The 25112-nt window shown below is 43.6% G+C and overlaps 1 protein-coding gene across 6 annotated transcripts in view; it reads left to right on the top strand.

The window, feature by feature from the left end:
- CEP128 (centrosomal protein 128) overlaps positions 1–25112 on the top strand; it is a 191390-nt gene that overhangs the window by 4644 nt on the left and 161634 nt on the right. For 5 of the 6 annotated variants that reach the window (XM_081172676.1, XM_081172677.1, XM_081172678.1 and 2 more), the window contains exons 2-8: positions 1779–1925; positions 3387–3473; positions 4788–4911; positions 5417–5535; positions 5745–5834; positions 7007–7084; positions 20247–20363. In XM_081172676.1, coding sequence (XP_081028802.1) covers positions 1785–1925; positions 3387–3473; positions 4788–4911; positions 5417–5535; positions 5745–5834; positions 7007–7084; positions 20247–20363 — 756 coding nt within the window. In that variant the 5' untranslated portion in view covers positions 1779–1784. Of the gene's footprint in view, positions 1–1778; positions 1926–3386; positions 3474–4787; positions 4912–5416; positions 5536–5744; positions 5837–7006; positions 7085–20246; positions 20364–25112 lie in introns of all 6 variants that reach the window. The other variant, XM_081172675.1, reaches the window with a different exon arrangement.

Genomic DNA, 25112 nt, shown 5'->3' on the forward strand with positions numbered 1-25112 from the left:
TGTGTAGGGCAGTGTTTCCCAACCTTTTTTGGGCAAAGGCACACTTGTTTCATGAAAAAAATCTCGGGGCACACCACCATTAGAAAATGTTTAAAAAATTAACTCTGTGCCTATATTGACTATATATAAAGTAACTCTCTTTAATAGGAATCAATGAAGGCATATTCTACATATGTAGCTGAAATAGTCGAAAAAATTCTGAGTTGTAAGAATGGGCTTGTATCATGCCAGATGGGGAAAGGTCACTTTTTACTTATGTAAAAAAAAATAAAAAAAATAGTAACAGCATAGAAGGTAATGGTTAGGCTAGCATCCCTCTTCCAAATATGCTAGGTTTTTATTTGCAGGGACTGTTCTACATGGGAAAGCATTCAGCACTGTCATTCTCCCATCTGCCATCTGAATTGGTACTATTCTGGGTCAACTTACTCTGCTGCATGTGTAGATGAAAATGGCACCAAGTGTGGGGGAGGGGGCAGAACAGGTTTCAGATACAGGATATTAAGCATACACGTACTTCAGATTGAACTGGTTGCTTGCTTTGCAAGTTTTCATTTCCCAAATGACTGCCTTGGCAAGCGCAATACCTACCAGGCTCAACGCCGGTCTCGCGCTGCCGCTTCCCGCGCTCTCAAGGACCCGGGAGGAGGAAGGCGTGAAGGGAATCCCGAAGGCGTGAAAACCTCGCGCATGCACAGGCCTTCCGCCTGCGAGAGCCCAGTAGGCCGGCCGAAGCGAGCGGCGATGGGATGTGGGAGGGAGCTCGCTCGCCGCCCCGCGTGTGCCTATGTGGGGCACGTTACAGCCCCGTGACGTCAGCGCCACGCAGGCAGCCAGGCAGGCAGACGGCGAGAGCCCCGCGCTGGGCGGCCTCTCCTCGCCGCCGCCGCCCCGCCTCTCGCCGCCTGACTCGCCCGCCTCCCTCCCACGGCACACCAGGCAACGTCTCGCGGCACACTAGTGTGCCACGGAACACCGGTTGGGAAACACTGGTGTAGGGATTGATTGTTCTCTTGCTATCACCCATATGGTTACATTGTTTTTATAGAGATCTACACATCTGCAGGGTGAGATAAGGAGGGGAAGGTGCTCCTTCAGATGCTCTTACCTTCAGGGCTTTGGAGAATGGTAACTGGGAAGAGATCCTTATTAGTGACGGCACAATGTCTATGGAATCTTCTTCCCAGAAAGCGTAAGGGAGGTGCCAGGGTGAAACATTTTTATCCAAAAGGGTTTTAGTGAATACTGTATGGGGTAGATGTTGACTGCTTCTTTACTGTTCTGTAAAAAGTATTCCCTTTTTACAGGTGCTTATTGGTTGGGTGGAGTTCATTGTCTTATGCTGTCAATTGCTTTGAAAATTGTGAAAGTAGAAAAGTGGCATGTAAACTTAAAACATTGGAACAAAAGTATTGTAGGGGCCTCAGTGTGTGTGTGTATTATGTTTGATAGAAGGTCATACCTTACTCCTTCTCAACTCTTGTCTTCGGTTAAAGTTTATTGTTTACTTTGTTCCATAGAATTTATTGGGAGCCAATGGAAGTCAAGCCATCTCCAATCTGCTTATCCTCATCTAGGCATTTGTGGGGTTGTTTGTTTGTTTTTTGTATAATGCCAGAGTATGATATTTTGGGACATTTCATATGCCTGTTATTTGTTCAGTCCTCCATATTCTACAAATGGTTCTACTGTTTTATTTCTTACTTTGTTCTGAAAAGTAGCTAATAAGTAATTGAAATGAATAAATATAATGGGCTGCTGTTGCTTTGTTTTTGAAGATACCAATGGCCGATTCATCCAGTGAATCTGACAACTTCCATCGTAGAATTGGGAGGCGTGGTCCTATAAGGGCAACCAGAGTCCGAAATCACGGTGGTGCTGAAGATGTTACAGAGAAGATCCATACTTTAGCAAGCACATTACAGGTTGCTAACAGAACTACATTTTTCAAAGCATGTTTTTATGTTTCTTGTGCAAAGAAAAGAAAGGGCTTCAGATCCATCCACTGTGTCACATGTCTTGCGGTGCTGTATCTGTGAGAAATATTGCTAGACACTTTAAAAGGTTTGGAGCGTGTTTTGGAATAAACCAGAGAAATTACTGCAGTTATTTCTGTTAGCTGTTTTAATGCCATGTTGCATTGGCACAAAATCATCTGGGCTACAGCCCAGAAGCATTGTTGCCTGCTAATAAGTTCCATTGGCATCAGAAAAATATCTGAGAAAAAAAATATATGCATAGAATCAGCGAGTAAGGTTATTGATACTATAGCATATTTCTGACCAGTCCTTAGCTGACCTCTGTATATTAATAATTTTGAGATGAAGTTATGCTGTACCTAATATTCCACACATAGTGCCTTGTGAGCACTGTGACTTTCTCCCCCACTTTTTTAAAAATATGGGTGATTGTCAACGAAATCTTGTGCTAGTGCGACAGGCTTTCCCCGCTCCCCCTGCATATTCCCTGCACCACCCCTAAGTCTGCTGTGGTGGGAACCCTAAAACAGATTTATGGGGCATGTGGAGGGAACAACAGTGGGGAGACCCTGTTGTGCTAGATAGCAAGGAGAAATCCTTGTGCTTATGGAAAGTTCACTTTTGTTCAGTGTTGAACACACACACACACACACACACACACACACACACACACCATATGTATATATTGTATCATAATGCAAGCTTGTCCTTAGCCATGATTATTGGATCAGAAACCTGCTTCAGGAATTGCATGTGCCCATTCATCTGGAGTGCACATTCCCTTCCTGTCATCTGTCATGGACCCACACGGTTGGGTTATCCACATCCATCCTCAATAAGAGCTGTCTTCATGCTGTCGCCTGTGTTCATGAAGGATATGAAACCTGTGTGCATGTTTGGATATGCAGCCTCTGTTCAGCATTTTCAAACACTGAGGTGCCTGATTTGGCATTAAGCAGAGTAGGGACATGGGTGGCGCTGTGGGTTAAACCACAGAGCCTAGGACTTGCCGATCAGAAGGTCAGCGGTTCGAATCCCCGCGATGGGGTGAGCTCCCGTTGCTGGGTCCCTGCTCCTGCCAACCTAGCAGTTCGAAAGCACATCAAAGTGCAAGTAGATACTGTAAATAGGTACCGCTCCAGCGGGAAGGTAAATGGCGTTTCCGTGTGCTGCTCTGGTTCACCAGAAGCGGCTTAGTCATGCTGGCCACATGACCCGGAAGCTGAACGCCGGCTCCCTCGGCCAATAAAGCGCCACAACCCCAGTCTATGACTGGACCTAATGGTCAGGGGTCCCTTTACCTTTACGTTTTAGAGTAGGAGAAGTGGCACAGGTTTCCAGGGGGTTAGTGTTTGTGGTTGAGGTTTTTCTTTTAATGATGTTTTCTTTTCCCATGCTTTTCTTAAGGATACCAATCGGAACCTGAAACATGTGGACCAGATGCTGGGCCAGTATCGAGAATACAACAATGAACAGGCAGACGCAATTGCAAATGTGAGCTGCTGTTGGTAAAATCTAAACTCACCAGGTTATGCCCCTAAACGTTTTGCTGGATGTATCTTCCTATTTGCTCCTCAGTATCTTGTGGTGGTGGGCTGGAACTGTAGCCAACTTTGCTCTGCTTCACTCTTTTAGGTGTGGGTGGTGGAGGAAGGCTGTGGTCCGCCAGGCCGCATGGCAGACTTGTTCTCTTTTTGCCGCCTTCCGTTCCAAGCCGAGAAATGCTATTCTTTTCATTGTTTCTGACAGCGACCTTTTATTTCCACCTGAACCCTGCTATGCTGCAACTAGAGCATTTCTTTCATCCCCACCTTGTGTTCAGTGTGGGAAACCTCAGGCCTTGTGAGTTTCTCCAGCTAGTCCTTGGAGCTCTCCTCAGGCCGAACTGCTAACTTCCCCTGCTTCAGACCCCCAGGTGTTTTTGCCTGGCTGGAATATGTCGTTGAACTCTGATAATGCCTCTTGCTTGTCTGCTTGGAGGAGAAAAAGGAGTGCCTGAGTGTGTGTAGAAACTAATCTCCTTTTCCCAGGGAAATTTTGAATATGTTGCTCTGCCTGCTTATTCCTCTGGACCTGCCTACTGCTGGCATGTGGCCCTCAGAAGATTGCCAAGAAGTGAATGTGGCCCTTGGGCAGAAACAGCTTCCCTATCCCTGCCATACAGGGATCCTTCCTGCTCTAATGTAGTTAATTAATTAACAATTCAGTTTTTTACCTGTCCTTCACTGTAAGGTCCCAAGGCAGGTTGCAACAATTTAAAATATATCATTAAAGTATTTTTGCCTTGTTTGTTTGTATTTTGTTTCTTAGAAACTTATCTCAAAAAAATGGCCTTGGTCCACCAAATCACAAACCTACCTTTGTGTCTAGAACATTCTCTCCTAGCTAGATCTAATAAACATAAGAACTCAACACCTTGTTGCAACCGAGTTAAAAACTAACAGTGCTGCTAATGTGAGCTCATGAAAGCAGATGAAAAGTATATGAATTACATGCCTCATTCAGCATTTGGAGCAAATTCAAATATTCATGGGACATATCCTTCTCTGCACAGGGGACAACTGTCCCAGATAGGACTTGAACATTTCAGAAACACCTCTTCCATGGTGATACTCTGTTATGCTAAGAATTTCAGCCAATGTGTGTTTGTTGTCATGTGTGGCCACAACTGCATGCTTTTCTTAGAAGTCATATCTATTTCTCCCCCCAACCCCACAGGTGTCAGATAGCTATTCAGCTAGTTATTGTATTTGTTCGCATACAAAGTCTCTTGCTGTCCCCACCTAATGAGTCGTCGTTTTAATGCAGCTTAAAGAAACACTGGAGCAGTCCATAGGTCAACTAAGGAGCCAACGGTTATTGAGAAATTCTGGAGTAAGAAGTGCATCTCTTTCAAGCTTATATCCAAGTGACCTGGATGGTGGAGCCCCAGGTATGTTTCTTTTAGCTCTGGTGTATCCAAACACTTGATTTTAAAAGATGTTGTTCAGTAACTTAATAAGCTAGTAGGCTGAAAGGTCTGATCCTGAAGCTGAGGCTCCAATACTTTGGCCACCTCATGAGAAGAGAAGACTCCCTGGAAAAGACCCTGATGTTGGGAAAGAAGGAGGGCACAAGGAGAAGGGGACGACAGAGGATGAGATGGTGGGACAGTGTTCTCGAAGCTACAAACATGAGTTTGACTAAACTGCGGGAGACAGTGGAAGACAGAAGTGCCTGGCATGCTCTGGTCCATGAAGTCACAAAGAGTCGGACATGACTAAACGACTAAACAACAACAGGGTGAAAGGTGTCATGTATGCATGAGTGTGGGGGAGGTGGACTGCTTGAGTTCACTTAAAATATAGTTATGTGACTCTTCTATCACAATGTAAACTGTGTTTATGCATATTTCTTAAGAAGGTTATGCTAATTTGCCTTTCTTTTATCTTGTGAAGAAGGTCGTCATTTCCAGCCTACCTCTCCCCTCAGAGATTATAGCGACACCCTGGGTACACGGCAGCGGCGGTCTAGGTCTGCTGTCCGATTTGTTGACCGTGGAGATAATCCAGATCAGGTAGGTAGCCATCCTTAACAGAAGGTAATAAACACCAAGCACATTTGTGCAGTCCCAGTAAACCATAGTTTGGCTTACCATGACGTGCAAACCAGGCCGCTGTAAATGTAGTTTGCACAAATGTCTCGTGTTTATGTGTGTGCAATGATTTTGAGGCAAAGAAACCTATCTAAATTGATGATTTTAAACTCTGTTCTTTCCTATTGCAGCTGCACTCTTTACACCAGTCACTCAGAGATCTTAGCAGTGAACAAGTTCGTTTGGGAGACGACCTCAACAGAGAGCTTTCCAGAAGAAATCGGTATGGACAGAGTGTGACTTTGCTTGACAAAATAGTGTAGAAAATAGACTTTCCACTCAGAGCACTGGCCCTCCTCCAGACTACACATTCCTAGTAGATTTTCACTGCTTGGTGAATTCACTGAGTGGTTCTTGTTGGGTAATAACTAGTTGATTTGAGAATCCAGTTCTAGGACTCCTTTGCAAGAAACATTTTTATCATGTAGGAAAAAGTGTGAACACTTATCATATAGGAATTGCAGTTTAAGAACTCACTTTGCCATGATTACAAGGGGTTGGCAGCTTCTGCATGCAAAGAATGACAGGTACCCTATGCAGACATTGTCCTTGTGGTGAGAGCCTATACAGAGTGGGGTTGTGCCCACCTTATTAACTGAAATTCACTTTTGAATAGGGGCTTACTTTCTAATTTGGAGAAATAAAATAAAATAAAATAAAATAGGGGATTACTTCACTCTGTGTTGCCAGCTGTGAGTTTCTCCTTTCTCTTTACACAAAAAGTGGTAATCTAAAAAAACTCAACAGGCAACAAAATAGAACAGAAATCTGTTTGTTTAGGGGGGTGCATATGCTATAGTGACAGGTGTTATGCAGATGTTATGTTTTATAGGCACAGTGTGGGGAGTGGGATTTGCCAACATGCCTCATGTCCCCATGTTGGATGTCACATTCAAACTAGGCTCAGTCTAGATGGCAGGAAACCTCGGAACTGCAGATCAGATTTTGCAGATCAGAATTATGCACACTTGGCTCTATGTTCATCGGCTTCTATTCAAGCATGATGTCTGATATGAGAACATCAGGCTTGTTGGCTCACCTGTGTGCCCCGCCCTGCTCCCCCCTAGCAAATAGACTTCCCCTATTAAGGGTAATGGTGTCTGCATAACATCAATAAATTTAGTTCTGCAATGTTTTGTTGACTTAAAAAAGCAACTGTCTTTTGTTTGCTGGAAAATAAGTTCATGGCTAGTAGTACTGAGCAAAGCCATGCCCCGTTTCTTTGTTTATAACTTAGTTGTGTTGCGCTACTGGAAATTTGCTATGCGAGAGTTTCTTCTAGCCAGAAGGGCTGTGTCCTGAAGTAACAACACTTTAACAGTAATGTTAAAAGAATCATTCACATGATATATTTAGAAATGGTTTTCATTTTGTTTTCATGCTTCCTTTTGCACGAAGAACTGATGCAGAAACAAAAAGGATGTTGGAAGACTTGTCTGACAAACTGAACGAATCCCAAAGACAGGATGCGGTGAGTGCCTTGAAAAATTGGCATTTTGTTGTGGGGCGGGATGGAGGTGGCTTCTTGTAGGGCTGCTTTGCAATACTCTGTGCAGTTTGTAAACCATATTGCAAATGATGGCATGTTAAAGCACCCCTAGAGCCAGGCAAAGTCTGAGCTTGTTAACTTGCTTGCCCTCTTCTCTTCTGTATATAATATCAAGACTGTCAAGTTTGGATTGTCTAAACTGGGTCAGTCAAAACATTAATCTCCTGCACAACTGGTGCTTGGCTCATGGACTGTTGAAGAAAGTGGTTAATAGTAGCAGCCCTTCACGTTGGGATAACCCTTTCCATTGTTTCAAGGGCTTCTCGTGCATTGCAAACCTTACCTTACGGTGTTGTTGTAAGTCAAGTCAGTATCATTCCCCCCCATATTGCATATAGCAGGGGGGGGGGTGTTGAGCCTGAGAGGGAATGGCTTGCCTAAACCCAGCTAGTGGGTGTATGGCAAAAAAGAGATTCAAGCCAGGGACTTCCTGATTCACAGCTCATCCTCTTATCCACTGGATTACACCAGCTCTCCATAAGACAAGAATGGGAAAACAGCATATAGATGTACTTAAGGACTCAAGAGACTTTGCCTTCACTGCTAAATACTAGTACCAGAGATGACGTGTGATAAATGCACCCCTACAATAAAAACCCCACAATAAGAGGCTCTTGCAGTTTACAAGCTGGTGTGGAGGAGGTAGAAAATGCTGGGTGTTCCTTGGTCTTGAGGAAAGAAGGAAGAAATAGAATAATAGAATTGCAGAGTTGGAAGGGACCCAAGGGTCATCTAGTCCAACCCCCCTGCAATGGTGGGAGCAAGGCTGGGGGTGGGTGGGTTGGAGGACGGGCAGAGAAATACAGCAAGTAGCAGGCATTGGAAAAGAAGGAGCAGTGGCAAATAGCCCACCAAAAGGACCACCCAGCCCTACAGCTATAAACTCATGAGAGGATACAGTGGTACCTCAGGTTACATACATACCTCAGGTTACATACGCTTCAGGTTACATATGCTTCAGGTTACAGACTCCGCTAACCCAGAACTTTGCTTCAGGATGAGAACAGAAATTGTGCAGCGGCGGTGCAGCGGCAGCAGGAGGCCCCATTAGCTAAAGTGGTGCTTCAGGTTAAGAACAGTTTCAGGTTAAGTATGGACCTCCGGCACGAATTAAGTACTTAACCTGAGGTACCACTGTATTAGTATAGTTGGGAGGACCGTAGCTCACTAGCAGGGCATCTGCAGAAGGTTCCGGGTTCAGGGCACCCACAGGGAATGTCCCCTGTCTGAAACTCCTGAGAGCTCCTGCCAGGCCGTGTAGATAACATTGAGCTAGGTGTACACAATGGTTTGACTCCATGTAAAGCAGCTTCCTATGTTTTGAATGATGGACTCCTCCTCTCCTGTTTAGTTTGTTGCTTTCTTTCTTGATGTGATGCCCTCTTGCTCAGAGGCCCATGTTTTCAGCAATAGCACTGGCGCTATTAGCACGAGAGTGGGAGCTCTTTCTAATGTCCCTGACGGCCTTAAGTCTTTCAGCTTCTCCTGGTCAGCCGCTCAAATTCAACAGAATGGACTTTCCCCCCTGAGGGACAAATGACATGTTTTACTGTAGCTGTATTAAACAATGCCCCGATGGATGCTCCTTGCTTGCAAAGGGCTCACAGGAGGAGAGACAGCGGATGAGCGGGGATTAAATCCTGCTGCCTTGGCTGCGAGATCCTGTTCCCTCCTGAGAGGAGAGCACGCAGCCAATGGAGGCTTAAACCCCAGCCTCCTACCCAAAAATAAGTCTTGGATATATTTATTTGTGGTGACCCACTATACAACTCTCCTGCTGGTTATAAGCAATCTTACGCAGTGCTCAGATGTACCTCAGTAAAGAATGGTTTGACATGGGCAGCAATACGTAACATGCAACATTGCGACAACCAAACTAACAAGGACGGCTGTGGATTTGTCCTTGAAGAAGATAGCGATGACAACTTTTATCCTTAGTTAAAATATTTGGGGAAACATACTTCAGCTTTCCCTATTCTTGAGGATTTGTGGAGGACGTTTTGACAACAACATACCAACTTAATAAAAAGTGTTGTCATGGAATCAAAGCACTCTTTCATTTTCATCCCCTTGGCTTTTTATTGCACATAGAATCCGTTGCATCTGTCAAATTGTTTTACTCAGTTTGTTGCTCACACTTGAGTATTACATGTTTTTGCCTGTTTATCTTTAAATGCTGAAGGTGTTTTTTTTCCCAGAGGAAATGACTTATTACTGACAACAATCATGTCTAGAAATTTTACCACAGTCATAGGCTGTAAACAAAGACAGTGCCTAATTTAATCCTTCAAGGTGATACCTCTACCCTTTTGTAAAGATCTGGAAGGATATATGTTGACAGATTAAGTGGGGTGAATTAAGAGAGTATTTTATACAGTGGTACCTCGGTTTACGAACTTAATCCGTTCCTGAAGTCCATTCTTAAACCAAATCTGTTCTTAAACCGAGGTGTGCATTCCCTAAAGATGCCTCCCACCGCTGGTGCCCTCCCACCGTCTGGCTTCTGTTCGTAGACCGAAGTAAAGTTTGCAAACCGGAACACTACTTCTGGTTTTGCGGAGTTCGTAAACCGAATAGTTCGTAAACGGGACTTTTTGTAAACCGAGGTACCGCTGTATATGGAATGTTACCTCAATTGCTGCTCAGTGTCAGATAGGGGGCTATATGATGAAAAATTTAGTGTGTTAAACAGAAGACAGGCTATATTTTGGCTTCTCTGGACTATTGTCCAAAAATAAAATCTCAAAATTAAATTTTTCCAGCTCATGTGACCTGCTCCTGACATCAGATGGACCGAAAGGCTATAAAAACAACCCATAACTACAACCCTAATTAATTTATTTAACCCAAATAGTAATAGCCACCCATTCTGGCCCATAGAACATTTCCGCTGTGATATCAGTATGCGCTTTTTAAAATTATGTGGATCTATGGAATAAAGATAATCAAAATGTAATCTAAAAAAAGAAGACATTTAAAAGCTTGCTTTTCATTGTTCAGAAGCCCTAAAATCAAAACAAATCTCAGTCGGAAAGGCTGAGTTTTTGAGAGTTGCATTGAAAGACAACCCATGGAAAGCCTCAGGGTTAAACTTAACCCCCCGCATTGCAGCACAATCTGCAAATGAGAAAACATCATGGAGTGACATGTCTTCAGATTATTACTTGTGTAATGGGGGAACCGCTGTGTGTAAAATTAAATACTGACATCAAAACCTCACAACGTTATCATTCCCTGTTGGCTTTGCAAATAATAATAAAAGAGTTACATAAGTCAAAGGGAGCTGTGAAAATGTGTGTTTGCGTGTGATACAGGTGAGGCAGTAGTTGGTTTGTTTTTAACAAAAAAAAAAGTCTTTAACTGAGCAGGCCTCAGCCTTATGGACGTCTGCTATTGGAGGTAGTAGGCCTCTGAATGCTGCTTGGTGGGGATCAGAAGTGGGTGAGTGCTGTGCCCATGCCTATCTTATGAGTTTCCTTCTGAGGCATCTGGCTGGCCCTCTTACTGGTAGAGCACATCCTTTGCATACAAAATTTCCTAAGCTTCAGTCCCTGGCATCTTCAGTTAGGGCTGGGAGAGGCCTCTGTAGGTAAGAGACAGAGACAGATGGACCAAATGGTCTCATTCTGTATCAGGCAACTTCTGTGTATCTTTAAAAAATAAACGTCTCTGCCCCCAAACCCAGCCTCTTGCCTTCCATAGATTTTTTTTATTAAAAAAATATCATTTGCAATAATTTCTAACAGAAGGCTTATTCCATTTCCGAAGAAGAAATTCAGGAAGTTTCGGAAAGTGCTGAGATGAGGGACACTTGTGCCAACTGGAAGTCTTCATTATTTCTACAAATTTACAGTACAATGCAGTATGATGTTAGCATGCAGGCAAGTACTGTCAACATAGTAATTAAAACTGATCTGGAGCTGCCAAGGCAAAAAGAACAAAGAACAATTTTGTGGCACACAGCTCTGTTTGTTTGTTTGTACTTGTTACGTTACAGTGATTAATTATTCTTGATGAAGTTGGCCGATTTTGTCTACGCATGCCAGAGGATCCATGCAGAGCGGGGGAAGCATAGGCAAGCTTGTGCAGGGTGGGGGTGGGGGGGCAGCCCTCAGGCTTTGCAGAAGTGCATAAAAACCTTTATTTTTGTGGAAAGAAACTAAGCAGAGGGAGGACTGAAAAGAGCCCAGTGAGAATGAAACATGCTTAGCGACTACAGGCTGCAGGCTACAGTGTTTGTTGGGAAGCTGGGGTGGGGAGAGCAAAAAACAGTGGAGGGGAGAATGGACTGTCCAGAAAGAGGGCCTAGGTGGCTGAAATCCCAAACAGGGTCAGTCTACATGCCAACATTTTCTTGCAGGTCCCATTTCATAGAATCATAGAAATGTAGAGTTGGAAGGGACCCCGAGGGTCATGTAGTCCAACCCCCTGCAATGTAGGAATCCCAACAAACAAAACAACAACAAATAAACCTATGGTCACATAAAGCATCATCAGTAAACACACGAGACATAACCGGCTGTGTTCTTAAATATATAAGGTATACTAGTCATTGTATCAAGTTGTAAATTTCAACAGAAGTAACTCATAAAGTTCAACAAACGAACAAAGCAGAAGACCCAGTGGATCAGATCATTCTCTAGTCAGTTCTAGTCAAATCCTTTCACAGTACAGTGGTACCTCGGGTTACATTCACTTCAAGTTACACACTCCGCTAACCCAGAAATAGTGCTTCAGGTTAAGAACTTTGCTTCAGGATGAGAACAGAAATTGTGTGGCGGCGGTGCAGCGGCAGTGGGAGGCCCCATTAGCTAAAGTGGTGATTCAGGTTAAGAACAGTTTCAGGTTAAGTACAGACCTCCGGAACGAATTAAGTACTTAACCCGAGGTACCACTGCAGTAGCTGCTACTATGTCATAAGATCCACTGTGTTGTAATATCACATCTGTTCTTTAACTACTGATGAAGCCCAGGACGGCGAAACAAGCCCAATATTCTGGAAATCCTTGTCTAGACTCTGTGAAAGGATTTTGTGGAACTGTAACAACCTTTCATGTGGATTGTTTGGACTTTATGAACAGACAGGTGGAATAGACACCATTACATGGATGGACCTTATGCATGAACTGACTAGAGAATGGTCTGATCCACTGGGTCTTCTGCTTTGTTCGTTTTTTGAACTTTATGAGTTACTTCTGTTGAAATTTACAATTTGATACAATGAATAGTATACCTTATTTATTTAAGAACACATCCAGTTACTTCTCGTGTGTTTATTGGTGGAATCTCAACTAAAGCATCCATGACAGATGGCCACCCAACCTCTCCTTCAAAAGCTTCAATGCAGGAGAGGCCACCACCTCCTGAGGGAGTCCGTTCCACTGCTGAACAGCTCTTACTGTCACAAAGTTCTTCTTAGTTGGAATCTTCTTTCTTGTAATCGGAAGCCATTGCCTCGAGTCCTACCGTCCAGAGCAGGAATAAACAAGCTTGCTCCCTCTTCCCTTGAGATATTCGAAGATGACTGTCATATCGCCTCTCAGTCTCCTCTTTTCCAGGCTAAACATCCCCAACTCCTTCAACCGTTCTCCATAAGGCTTGTTTTTCTTTTTTCTTTACCGTTATTATTATTATTATAATTAGGAAAATAGGAAGCTGTTTTATAGTGAGTCTATGACCACTTGTCCGTGTATCTCTGTATTGTCTGCAATGACTAACAGCGTTTCTCTAGGGTTTTGGGTAGGGAACATTCTTAGCCTTAGCTGGAGACGCTGGGGATTGAACCTGGGACCTTCTGCAAGCCAAGCAGATGTCCTGCAGTGGATTTCTGTATCTTTTGTTGCCATGTCTATTAAAATGGCTGCTCTCCAGGGGCGTGTGGGCTTGTTGATTATGCTGCTAAGAGCCTGTGACACTTACACATTTCTTTATCAGATGCATGAAAAGGACAGTAAGGATGTTGGATATATATATAGAATGTGTGATTTGTTGAGATTACTTTGTAAACCTAAAGGGGGGAGAACAGCTGTTAGCGCTGCTTCCAACTATGTTGATACAAATCCTGAAAACTCAATTGAATCTTATCATGCATATGTATCACCCTGAAACATGGGTGGCTTTGAAGGGTTTGCGAGAAGAAATATATGTTTCCCTGTACAAAAACCTGAGCATTTTGTTTGGAAAACTCTGGCATCTGAGGATTTGCAGTTATTAGCCCTATTTTAGTTCTTTGATCTCTGCTCTCCCTACATATGAGATATCTGCATTGAATTAAAGCGCCTTGAATTAAATTGCATTGAATTAGAACAGTAGTAGATTAGTATTATCTGTAGTAATCCAAGAGCAACATTATTTGCACTTGAATTTCAAATCCGTTTATTTGTCTAAGGAAACTAGGAAGGATGCCCATTCCCAGCCTTGAATTTTGCGATAATTAATAAAACTTCTGCAATCAACTTACACAAACACTGTAACTATTTTGTTTTAGCAGAGAGCAGGTATGGATTTTTATATTTTTTTTGCAGATGACGTAGTGCTATATTTAACAAATGCTCACAGTAACAAAGATGAAATTGATAAAGTTGTTTGGTGACATACATAAGCTTCGACAAAGCAGCAGTTATTGGATCATATGTTAAGAAAGCATTTTGCATTAACAATAACTTTTTCTAAGTGAGTCCAGTCACACAACTAGGGATATTATTTAAGCAAAATTACGTTACAAGAATATCTTTCCAACTTGGATGTTGAAAAAATCAGAATTCTATTGTTAGGGGACAGAATTTTAGAATATCCTTTTTGAGACAGAATTAGTGCAGCCATAATTAATATTTTTCCCGTTTAACTTCTAGTGCTGAGGAATTTTCATGTTTCATTAGGTTTTAAAGGAGCAGCAAGGAATGCAGAAAAAAAGGTCTCAGTTTATTTTTCATTGCAATCAAGCAAGTTGTGAAGGGACAGATGAGGAGGTTGGTGTGTAAAGTGAAGGGGGTTTGGCTAGGTGTGGGGGAAGGGCAGTTGGCAAAGGGGTTGGTGGATGAGCTGACAAGTGGAATGAGCTATGGGGCATCTGCCAGTTAATAAAATTTATGAAACCAACTTAGTAGAAAGTGGTAGTTCGAACAATTAATGAAATTATAAATCGAAGGCTTGTGCATGATCCAGCAGCGTGCCCCCATATTATGAACTGAGCTTTCCCAGAAACTATGCGTGTATTCCCTTTTGTGCAGGTGCGCTGATGGGTACATAGCAGCTTTGGAAATTTCTACAGCATTAGCTGGAGAATTGGCATCTCCACAGCCCATCCTGGTGCCAGGGATGGTTCCCACAGGTGCTTAAATGCACATGAGCAGCACCAGTTTAATAGTTGTCATTGAAGCAGTGCTGATGGGTTGGGGAAGGGGGTGGGGGCGAGATCCCTTCCCCAGACAGTCACAAGTATTGCTTGTTTGGGTTGGGGATGAAGGCATCTGGGAGAGTTGACTCTCACCAGCACTTTGCAGAACATGGCATGCCTTTGCCTTTTGGCTTCTCTCTGGGAATCCGCTTTGGCTGCTGTGGCTGAATAGTTTAACGGTGAGAATTTGGGAATGGCCATGAGGTCTGTTTTGGCCTTACCAGCCAGTCTTGGCTTCTGCTGTGTCTTTGTCCAAGTGTCCTTATACTCTGCCCAGATGACACTTGGACTGTGAAGTCTACCTGAGATAATAATAATAATAATAATAATAATAATAATAATAATAATAATAATAATAATAATAATAATAATAATAATAATTTATTATTTATACCCCGCCCATCTGGCTGGGCCTCCCCAGCCACTCTGGGCGGCTTCCATAAAAACCAAAAATACAATAAAATATCACACGTTAAAAACTTCCCTGAACAGGGCTGCCTTAAGATGTCTCCTGAATGTCAGGTAGTTGTTTATCGCTTTGACATCTGCTGGAAGGGCGTTCCACAGGGCGGGCGCCACTACCGAGAAGGCCCTCTGCCTGGTTCCCTGTAGCTTTGCTTCTCGCAATGAGGGAACCGCCAGAAGGCCCTCGGCGCTGGACCTCAGCGTCCGGGCAGAATGATGGGGGTGGAGACGCTCCTTCAGGTATACTGGACCGAGGCCGTTTAGGGCTTTAAAGGTCAGCACCAACACTTTGAATTGTGCTCGGAAACGTACTGGGAGCCAATGCAGGTCTTTCAAGATTTAGGCTCCAGGCCCCTCTTGAGCTTTAAAGACCTCAAGGTTTTACAAAGGGAGACTGGGACTCTGGAGCAAAGCATCAAGAAGCAGCGTGAAGACCCCTTTCGCTGTGAGCGAAACCCATAGGTGTGCAGCGCAGGCAACTGACAAATGTGCCACCATCTTCTGATCTTGTGCTGGTCTCAGTAAAGCGTGGAATTTCAGAGATTGATAGACCTGATCCTCTATTGACAAAGGGCAGGCCATGGAGCAGGGGTGGCTAACCTGTGTCTTTCCCTCTGGTTGGGCTCCCCCTCCCTTCAGCCCTTTCATGTGTGTGCAGCAGGACTCTTGACACTCTCCTCACCTCCGGCAGCATCCACTTGTGCTGCTCAACAAGCTGTTCTTGAAACTCGAGGGAGCTTTGTGAACAGAGCTGGACAAACTGTTAGGACCTGTGACCTAAATACAAATGAGGAGCCCTTGGCTTGCAAATGGATGCAGTGGCGCATTCTCAAGTGGGTTTTCTGATTCTACTGCCGTGTGTTCTGCAGAAGCAAAATTCCGTCTATTGTTGGATTGCATTTGCTAGAGCAGCACAAGCCCGAAAACACCTGTCTCATGTCCGACATGTGTAGTTGTGCTCTAGCCTTGTATGCAGCCATTGCCTGCGTAAGGGGCTGGTTGTGAGTTGGGGCAACTGTCTCCCCGACACTTCTAGAATACAACCTCTGCCCCCTCCTTATTTGATGTTTCATCCTTGGAATTCCTATGTTGGAAGTTTACGTATTTTTATTCTTTTGACTGAAGTTCCTGTTGATTGCATACTGTGGATTGCAATTTCAGTTCTCTCAAGTTCTGTTCCATGGCTACAGCTGCTTAGACTTTTAACTGCCCTTGACTCTAGCGTGCTGTTTTTTAAGTACTTGTAATGATTGGTTTCTTTTGGAGCGTTGCTTGAAAACCTTCCATCTAATGTTGTTTGAAAAGTAATTTGGCTCCAATAAATCGGGAATTAACCTTCAGTAATCATGGATTAATCATCCATTCTTGATACTTTTTAAATGTCTTTCCCTAAAAGAGAAAGCAAGGAGAGTGCTTTCCATAACAGTGTAGTTCAGATTGCTTTTGCAAAGAACACAGAATGCCAATGAAATAAAGGACTAAATATATATAACAATCTTAGGTGTTTTTAAAAACATGGGTTCGGTTCCGAAGAACCGTGAGCAGAAGGGGGAAAAGCATCACTGCTGTTTTGTCAGCTCTGTGATGCTGCACTGTAAAAAAAAAAGGTCTCCCATTTGCATGCGTTTAAACTAGGAATTGCATTATAACGTGATTAGCAAGGTGAACAAGGAAGATACAGGGTGTGCAGCATATAAACTCTAGTTGCTCATTGAAAAAGGGCTTGTGCAAAGTCTTGCATAAGAGTCTGAGCATTGGCAAGGACTTTGCTGAATTTGGGGGTCATTCCTTGCACATCCTCCTTCTTCCAGGTTGTAAACTGTTCTTCCATGAGTAGGTGATGTTTTTGGCGAGCGAAAGGGCACTTTGAGACTCAAGCCAAGGAGATGACATTGGTGTGTTCGGTTAAATTATGAATTTAGGGCTGACCTTTTTGTTGCGGCAATTCCAACCAAGTATAAATGGTAAAGAAGCAGTTTAAAGACGGTGGAAACTATAGCATAGTTTCAGTAAGTGCAGACATTTTGGAAGGAAAAACACAATCTATAGTACATCTAACCTTCATAATTGTGGACGTTGGTTATGATTGTATTGCCAACTCCAAATATGACTTAACATTTATTGTTTGCAAATCATATGGATAAATGTTGCTGCAAAATGTATTATGACGCCATGAATACAGTTCTGCAACATGGAAACTGCAATAAAAAGCAATAACTACCATAAAGCTATAATAAGTCCCATGTTTGCATATAATGTTCAACTCCCTGCTCACTGCTAGAGGGCAGTGTCTGCAAATAGATGAGGAAAGGAAAGAATGAAAACCGCAATCTAGGGAAGTATTATTTTCCTGTTTTCTTTCCCTGTAAAGCAAAGAAATAATTACAGCAAATAATTCTTCTGATCATATTACTGCAGTTACTGATTCATTCAGTCATATTTTTTATTATTTTAAGGCCAGAGGCTATTCTAGTTCAGTTCTTGATTTGTCATTTAGCAAAGTTACAACAACAAAAATCCTGGCAGTGGCATATGGAATTTCAGTGTGGTTTCACAAAAATCTAATTTTCACATTATGGTAAGTTGTCTCTGATCCAGTTCCACATGTGTACAACCAGTGACCCTAGATGGGGTTGCACATGTCCATCCATATCAAAAGACTCATCCTGCCATTCTAATGTGGTCCAAATGTGAGTCTTGTCATCCAGATGCACATTTGCACCTGGAATACCTTTAGGCTTGTGAAACCTGCTTCTGCCTATGAATCTCTCTTTGCTCTATTAGGGTGGCAGTGTGATCATACTTGACCAAGCATTTGTCAACACACACACACTCACACACATTTTGTTTGAAGGCCCATGGCGCTGCAACCTTGTTGTAAATAAGCAGGTCAGGATCTGAATGGGAGACCACTTGGGGTCCCATTAAGGTCCACAAGATAAAAAATTGTAAGAAGTATATTGCTGGATTCTAAGACAAGACAAGTTCTGCATATTTTATTTGTCATAATTAGATTTGCTTTATTGAGTTGTGAGAAATAGCTATGCAGGGCAGTGGAGCCTCACTTGTGACCAGATTTCCAGCTCATTCCAACTCTGGCTTCTGAGGATTCTCCAGGCTATATGCTCAAGGCTGTGATCAAATGTTCCTCCTGCTTTTTTTTCCTTCTAAGAAGAAGAAAGTTGAGATTCTCTTCACCCAAATGCTGCACATGTACTGTGTGGGTGCAGACATGCCACACACAGACATGATAATGGCCTGTTCCTCTGAAGCTTTCTTTTCCTGCCTTTTGTGTTCAAATATTTTGGAGGTCCCAATTCGCAAGGTGGTTAGACTAGTCTCAACTAGGGCCAGGTCCTTTTCAGTACTGGCCCCGACTTGGTGGAACGTTCTGTCACAAGAGACTAGGGCCCTGCAGGACTTGTCATCTTTCCGCAGGGCCTGCAAGACAGAGCTGTTCCGCCTGGCCTTTGGTTTGGATTCAGTCTGACCCTTATGTTTCCCTCCCCTTATGGTTTTGATCTATGGGCTACTTTTAAAATGAGGCTGCATTTTAAATTGCATTTTAACCTGTATTTTAAATTGCCCCCCCCCATTATGTTTTTACTGTAATTTTACTGGTGTTAGCCGCCCTGAGCCCGGGGAGGGCGGGGTATAAATAAAATTTATTATTATTGTTAACCTTGTAAGGTAAAGGTAAAGGGACCCCTGACCATTAGGTCCAGTCGTGACCGACTCTGGGGTTGCGGCGCTCATCTCGCTTTATTGGCCGAGGGAGCTGGCATACAGCTTCCGGGTCATGTGGCCAGCATGACCAAGCCGCTTCTGGTGAACCAGAGCAGCGCATGGAAACGCCGTTTACCTTCCCGCTGGAGCGGTACCTATTTATCTGCTTGCACTTTGACATGCTTTCGAACTGCTAGGTTGCCAGGAGCTGGGACCAAGCAACGGGAGCTCACCCTGTTGTGGGTATTTGAACCGCCGACCTTCTGATCGGCAAGTCTTAGGCTCTGTGGTTTAACCCACAGCGCCACCCGCATACTCGCATGCAAAGCAGTACATGGTAACAAGGAGGAAAGCTCACATGTGGCAGTGGTCAACGGGTCAAAAGAACCCAGTCTGTTACTGAAGAGACTTCGGGTTTTAGCAGATGCAGATTGATTGCAATGCTTTTTAAGGTCTTCGTGGCTCAGGATACGCCCTCAAGTGAATTAAGCAGCACTCCCTGTCTCAGCTCCAAGGCCCTGAAATTAGGCAAGGGAGAGAAAGACTTATAGAATCATAGAAATGTAGAATTGGAAGGGACCCTGAGGGGTCATCTAGCCCAACCCCTTGCAATGCATGAATCCTGCCCATAACCATCCCTGGGTGGGCTTGAACCACAAACCTTCTGGTTAACAGCCAGACGCACTGACCCATTGTGTCACAGACTCCAAAGAAAATGCTGCCTTCGGCCGGGGTCCCATGTGAATCAAACCTACAATGAGACTCAGCCCAAATTTGTTTGCTGCATTTATATACCATATATACTCGAGTATAAGCCGATTTTTTCAGCACATTTTTTATGCTGAAAAAGCCCCCCTTGGCTTATACTCGAGTGAGGGTCCTTTCGGGCTGCTCGTTCTTCCTCTGCCACTGCCTCCACCACCAGGTTTGTGGTGTGGTGAACCGGTTTATACTTGAGTCAATAAGTTTTCCCAGTTTTTTTGTGGTAAAATTAGGTTCCTCGGCTTATATTCGGGTCGGCTTATATTCGAGTATATATGGTAGCATCTTTCTGCCAACGTACCTGAGGCAGTTTACATTTTTAAAAGACTAAGACAAATAAATGGCATGGAGTGCAAGGCTTGGGGAGGTGGGGACAGTCCAATTGGAGCCGGTCCGGTAGTTGTCTTTGCTTACTTGCTTTGCTTTCTTTCTCCTTCCCGTGGGACAGGTGTTTCTCTTGGCCCTGTGAAGGGAGGTGGTGTTGGAGGGCACAGACAACCTGAGTGGAGCTTGCCCCAGCGTTGTTTCTGTGCCCTCCTCCCTTTCGCTTTTCGTCTTCTTTACCATAAGGCAGATAGGCATTTCATTGCTAACCAACGGAGGACTTCACAATTGTATTTAGGCCTTTGCATTTACTTTGCTAGAAAAACGAGTGGTATTATTTTTTTTTTTAACTTTCAATGCCATTCTAACGGAAGAATTTCACTTCTCCCCAACCCGCCTTTTTCATTGAAGGTGTCGGAACAGGTGGAGAGGAGGCTTCAGGAGATAGAACGAGAAATCCGCTCAGAAAGGCAGCTTGTTGAAAGACGTCAGGATCAGCTGGGACACATGTCTCTGCATCTGCAGGAGGTATGCAAAGCAGTCAAGTTTTTTTAAAAATACATACAGAACTGCATATCTATCTGGTCCTTGCTCCCTGTCTAGTTTGAGCTAATTATTTCAAGGAATGACTGCCATTTTTGCAGATGCATTTTGTTGTGCATCAAGCGAACTGTCAGACAGCCATACATGAAAGGGGTTCTCTTCCCTGAGGCAGCGAGTATTTAAAGCGTTTTTTTGGTTCTGAGCAGGCTTTGGGGTTTTTTTGTGTTTCTTTTTAAACATCTTCAGTTACACCTAAGATTTAAACTGTTAAAAACGCTGTTAACAACCACCTTGTGAATACTGCTCTCTTGAAGCCTAAATATGATGTAATGAATAGCCGGTTTCCTCGTGCTGTATAATCAGCTTTGCTTGAAGCAAAATGCATCTGGCAGAGTACAAGAGTTTGTGCTGTGGAGACAAACTGAGCTATTGTTCGCTTTTTGAAAAGGCAAATTAAGGCCCTTTTGGCCCTCTCTTAGAAAAGAGTGTGTGAAATGCCTGCAAGAGTGGTAGAGAAATTACTCCACCCTAACACTTGAAAACCTCGGGGAGATAAAATGCGTACTTTGTAATTTTAGATTTAATTTAAGTGCTTGGGCGATTATTTGGATAGTCATCTCTGACTGACTTTACTCTGGTGTCTCACAGAGTCTATGAAAAGTTTAATTTCATATTTGGTTGCCTTAATACATGTGGTGACCTATGTGCTTTTTTAAAAAAAGGCAATTGCAGATTATACAGTGCAGTATAAGCCGGTGAGGATTAATTTAGATTGACACTTTCTGTTCTGAAAGAGTGACTCTCCTTTCGGAGGTCACATTAAAGAAGAAAAAGAGAGAAAGTAGCATACATTTTAATTTGGGTAAAGATTCATGTGCTCTTCTTGGGTCAAAGAGTTTTGAATTCTCTGTCTTTAAATTTCACGGAATGGTGGTAAAAGGTTGTGATCCATTAGAGTGGAGAGGAAATGAAGGTGTTTGAGTTCTGCACAGTAAATTCTCAAATGGGCTAGCAATTTATTTATTTTTTCCAGATGTTTGTTACTTTTTCAGGAGCTATGTGCATCATTTGGTACCGGCAATAGCCAATTGATTCGCAACCGCGCAAGTGCGCATTGCACCGAACCCCAAAGTGACTTTAAAAATGGCAGATGTGGCCCTAAAGAACCCAGAGAGGGCAAAAAAGAAAATGTGAAAACAATGTCTGGCTATCCCATGAGCCTTTGTAAATGCAATCCCAGGAGCCCTTGGACCGACTTCTGAGGCATGTGGAGAGTTATCGAGTTTGAGCAAGGAGGTTTGGAGGGAGCGATTCTGGTGTTTTCAGGCTTTGCCAATCGTGTTTCAATTATATGCAATTTCACTGATGAACGCGATGCCTTGGAATGCAACCTCCGTGTAAATTGGGAGTTGCCTATGCTGTTGTTTCCAAACCTCTGTATGCATTTTTTTAAAAAAGAACAATAGCAGGGGTCCACTGCCAACCACTGCAGCCCCCTGGCCCAGCTTCCTACTCCTGGCTGCCATTTGCCTCTGTTGGAAGGTTGCAGAGCTGATGAACCAGGGCTCGCGTTATGTTCTTACCACTTTCCCTGAACTGTGCTTATCATGAGGCTTTGATCGAATAAAAGAAATTTGACCAGCACTCAAAGCCAAGGGATGCCACTGTATAATAAAGAATGGTTTGCCTGGCTTTCGCCCCAGGGAGGTAACTTTGGTTATGCTAACACAGCGGTTTGACTTCACCCTCAGAGGCGCACTCCGTTGTCTCTTGCGACAGACAGAAGCCAACTAACTAACTAACTAACTAACTAACTAACTAACTAACTAACAGCTAGTCAACACAACTATGTATTTAGGGTAAGAATTGATTTCCTGCCATTTGAATTGATTTACATGGGATTAAATTTGCTTCTCAGAGTTTATCTTTTCAGTTGCTTTCAAATCTTTACGACGCCAATGCATTTTGAGAAAAAAAGAAGCCTGCAGAATCTCTGTGGCCACTAGGAGCCAGTGTTTTGCCATCCGTGAAGAGCAAGGGGGCTGAGCAAATCCCATTTCACAGTTTCAAACCTTGTTGGAATGTGCTGAATTTCTTTTCTCTTTTTAGTAGTGATGGCATAGAGGTGCGCATTTTATTTATACCCCCTATGGTCCAGCCTGCAGTTAAACGTGTGATTTCTTTATGCATGTTGCATTCCAGAGTGCTAATTGTTGTAAGGGCACTCTAAAATGCTTTCCAATTTCTCTTCCCACCCCCCCAATTTTGTGATTTGGACTTTTGACATTTTTATGTTTTTCTTGAACTAATGCCTAAAGAGAGGCGTTAGGGGAGGTGTGTGGAGGGGGGAGCAACTGAGCTCCTGGGTGTTGGGGTCATTTCTTGAGGAAGTGAACATAATGAGGAACTGTGTATTCTGCGCTCAGGCAAAGGGTCTAACTAGTCCAGCATTTTGTCCCCAACTGGTTTCCTGATTGGCCAACAGTACTTATGGAGAAAATAAAGAGTCAGCTGATCACCTTCCCACAACGCACTGTCTGCATCCCCTAAGACAGTAGTGGTGAATCTGTTGCCCTCCAAATTTTGATGGACTTCAGCACCAGCCAGCATGTCCCAATGGCCAGCAACGATGCAAATTGCAGTTTGGCAACAGCTGGAGGGACCCCTGTTCTCCACCCCTAATCTAAGAGGCATTCCCCAGTTCAGGACTGTAACTGGCTTGTCCCCCTGTCCATTCTTCAGATCTTCTTGCATTGCTCTTCTAGTCTCATTGGAGAAGAAGAAGAAGAAGAAGAGTTTGGATTTGATATCCCGCCTTTCACTCCCTTTAAGGAGTCTCAAAGCGGCTAACTTTCTCCTTTCCCTTCCTCCCCCACAACAAACACTCTGTGAGGTGAGTGGGGCTGAGAGACTTCAAAGAAGTGTGACTGACCCAAGGTCACCCAGCAGCTGCATGTGGAGGAGCGGAGACGCGAACCCGGTTTCCCAGATTACGAGACTACCGCTCTTAACCACTACACCACACTGGAGAAGTCCTCAGTCCCCTACAGCTGGTCCTAAGGGCCAAAATGGGCTGTGCTTCAGACATTGTACTTATTTATTCATTCCTTTAATTTGTCAGTCACTTTATCTTGCCTAGGGTAACCCAAAGCGACTTCCAACCAAACAAATAGACAATAAGCCCCACATAGACACGTTAAAACCAAGAAGAAGGAAAAATGCATTAAAAAGATCCCACCCACAAAGGGATGCACTGCACAAATATAATCCAGAGATGGATTGAAGTGTGATAATGTAGTGCTAGACAAATGGATGATGGATATGTTCAGTGCCCATAGCCATCATTTCTGGCCCTGCCTAGCCCTGGACGTGTCACAACCCTTCTTAATGCAGCAGGAGCCTTGACCTTCTCCAGTGGTGGAGGAGAAGAGGATGCTTCTGGTGCTGTTCTGCATAGCATCTGTTCCCTCTCAGTGTCTCCTGGGCCATGGAAGTACCCTTTCCCTTCCATGAACTTGTCAGGTGGTAAGCAGTGGGGCCTGTAGACACCTGGCTTTTTGCCTCTTGTCAGTGCTGAGTGATTTTCATCAAGGAGAAGAGTTGTGCTGGCTGGGCAGATCATTTAAGAAACTTGCCAGCCGGGCCCAGGGATGGTGGTGTTTCTGAGGATGCTCCTGACCGGCCAGTACAACTTAAATGTTTTAAGTAAGCCCCCCCCCCCCCGCAGGAACTTACATAAGATCAATGGAAAACAGACAGTCTCTGCCCACAAGTTTACAATCTAAGGGTTGCTTCCTTAGATTATCAGTTCTTATATTGATCAGCTGGAATGGAGGGAAGGAGGAGTCAAGAAGAGCCGATCTCAGCAGGGCTGATGGAGTGGTCCTGCTTTTCCCCTCTCCCTCTGTCAGGTGGCAGTTGATGGAGGAAGGAGCTAAATGGGGCTGGTCCTCCAGGCAAGCTGATGGAATGGTCCTGCAGCCCCACCTTTCCTTCTGCTATAGCTTGACAGAATGCTGCTGCTTGGTCCTCTGTAAAAGGATCTTCCTTCTCATGGACCTTTGATGCTGCCAGAAGTGTTTTTGAGAGTCCACGTTTTGAATAACAGCTAAATTGCACTTATCTGCCTGTTTGACACTCCTGAAGAAGGTTGGTGAGGTGAGTCTTCCTGCCGCAGAAATGGTGCTAATTCTTCCTTGGGAAGGATTCTCTTTCTCCTTCTTCTGTATATTTGGCATCTCTGGCTTTAATAGCACCATCCATCAATTTACTTGTGATTCATGTTTGGCTGATGGGTCTGCAATTTCCCAGGCTTAGGAGAAGAAAAGCTTCTTATTACATGCATGTCTTGAGGATAACCCCATTTAACAATTACTGTGCCTGTAGTACGCACCTTCTTATTTATTCTTCCATAACTTTTAATTAGAGAAATATAGCAGCAAACACAATTGCTCTTGACACCGTATGACACTGACTTTGTAATTGCTGTAGCTCTTATCTGAACTCGATTTGTCACTCCACAGCATTATCGTAGTTTACTTAGATAGTTGGCTCTTTGGGGGAAAGTGTCTGTCATTAACATTGGGTGTGTGTGTTTTTTTTATAAATAAGTTTTAAGTGTTATGCTCTTTACAACACTTATGGACTGTTTTCCTCTATCCAGATGATCACTTTTAAGAAATTAAATAGAAGCCCGAACAATGGGCTGATTCCCCTCCTTGGTAAATATGGGCT

Source organism: Podarcis bocagei (genome assembly GCF_964188305.1).
Source record: "Podarcis bocagei genome assembly, chromosome: 1".
NCBI lineage: Eukaryota > Metazoa > Chordata > Lepidosauria > Squamata > Lacertidae > Podarcis > Podarcis bocagei.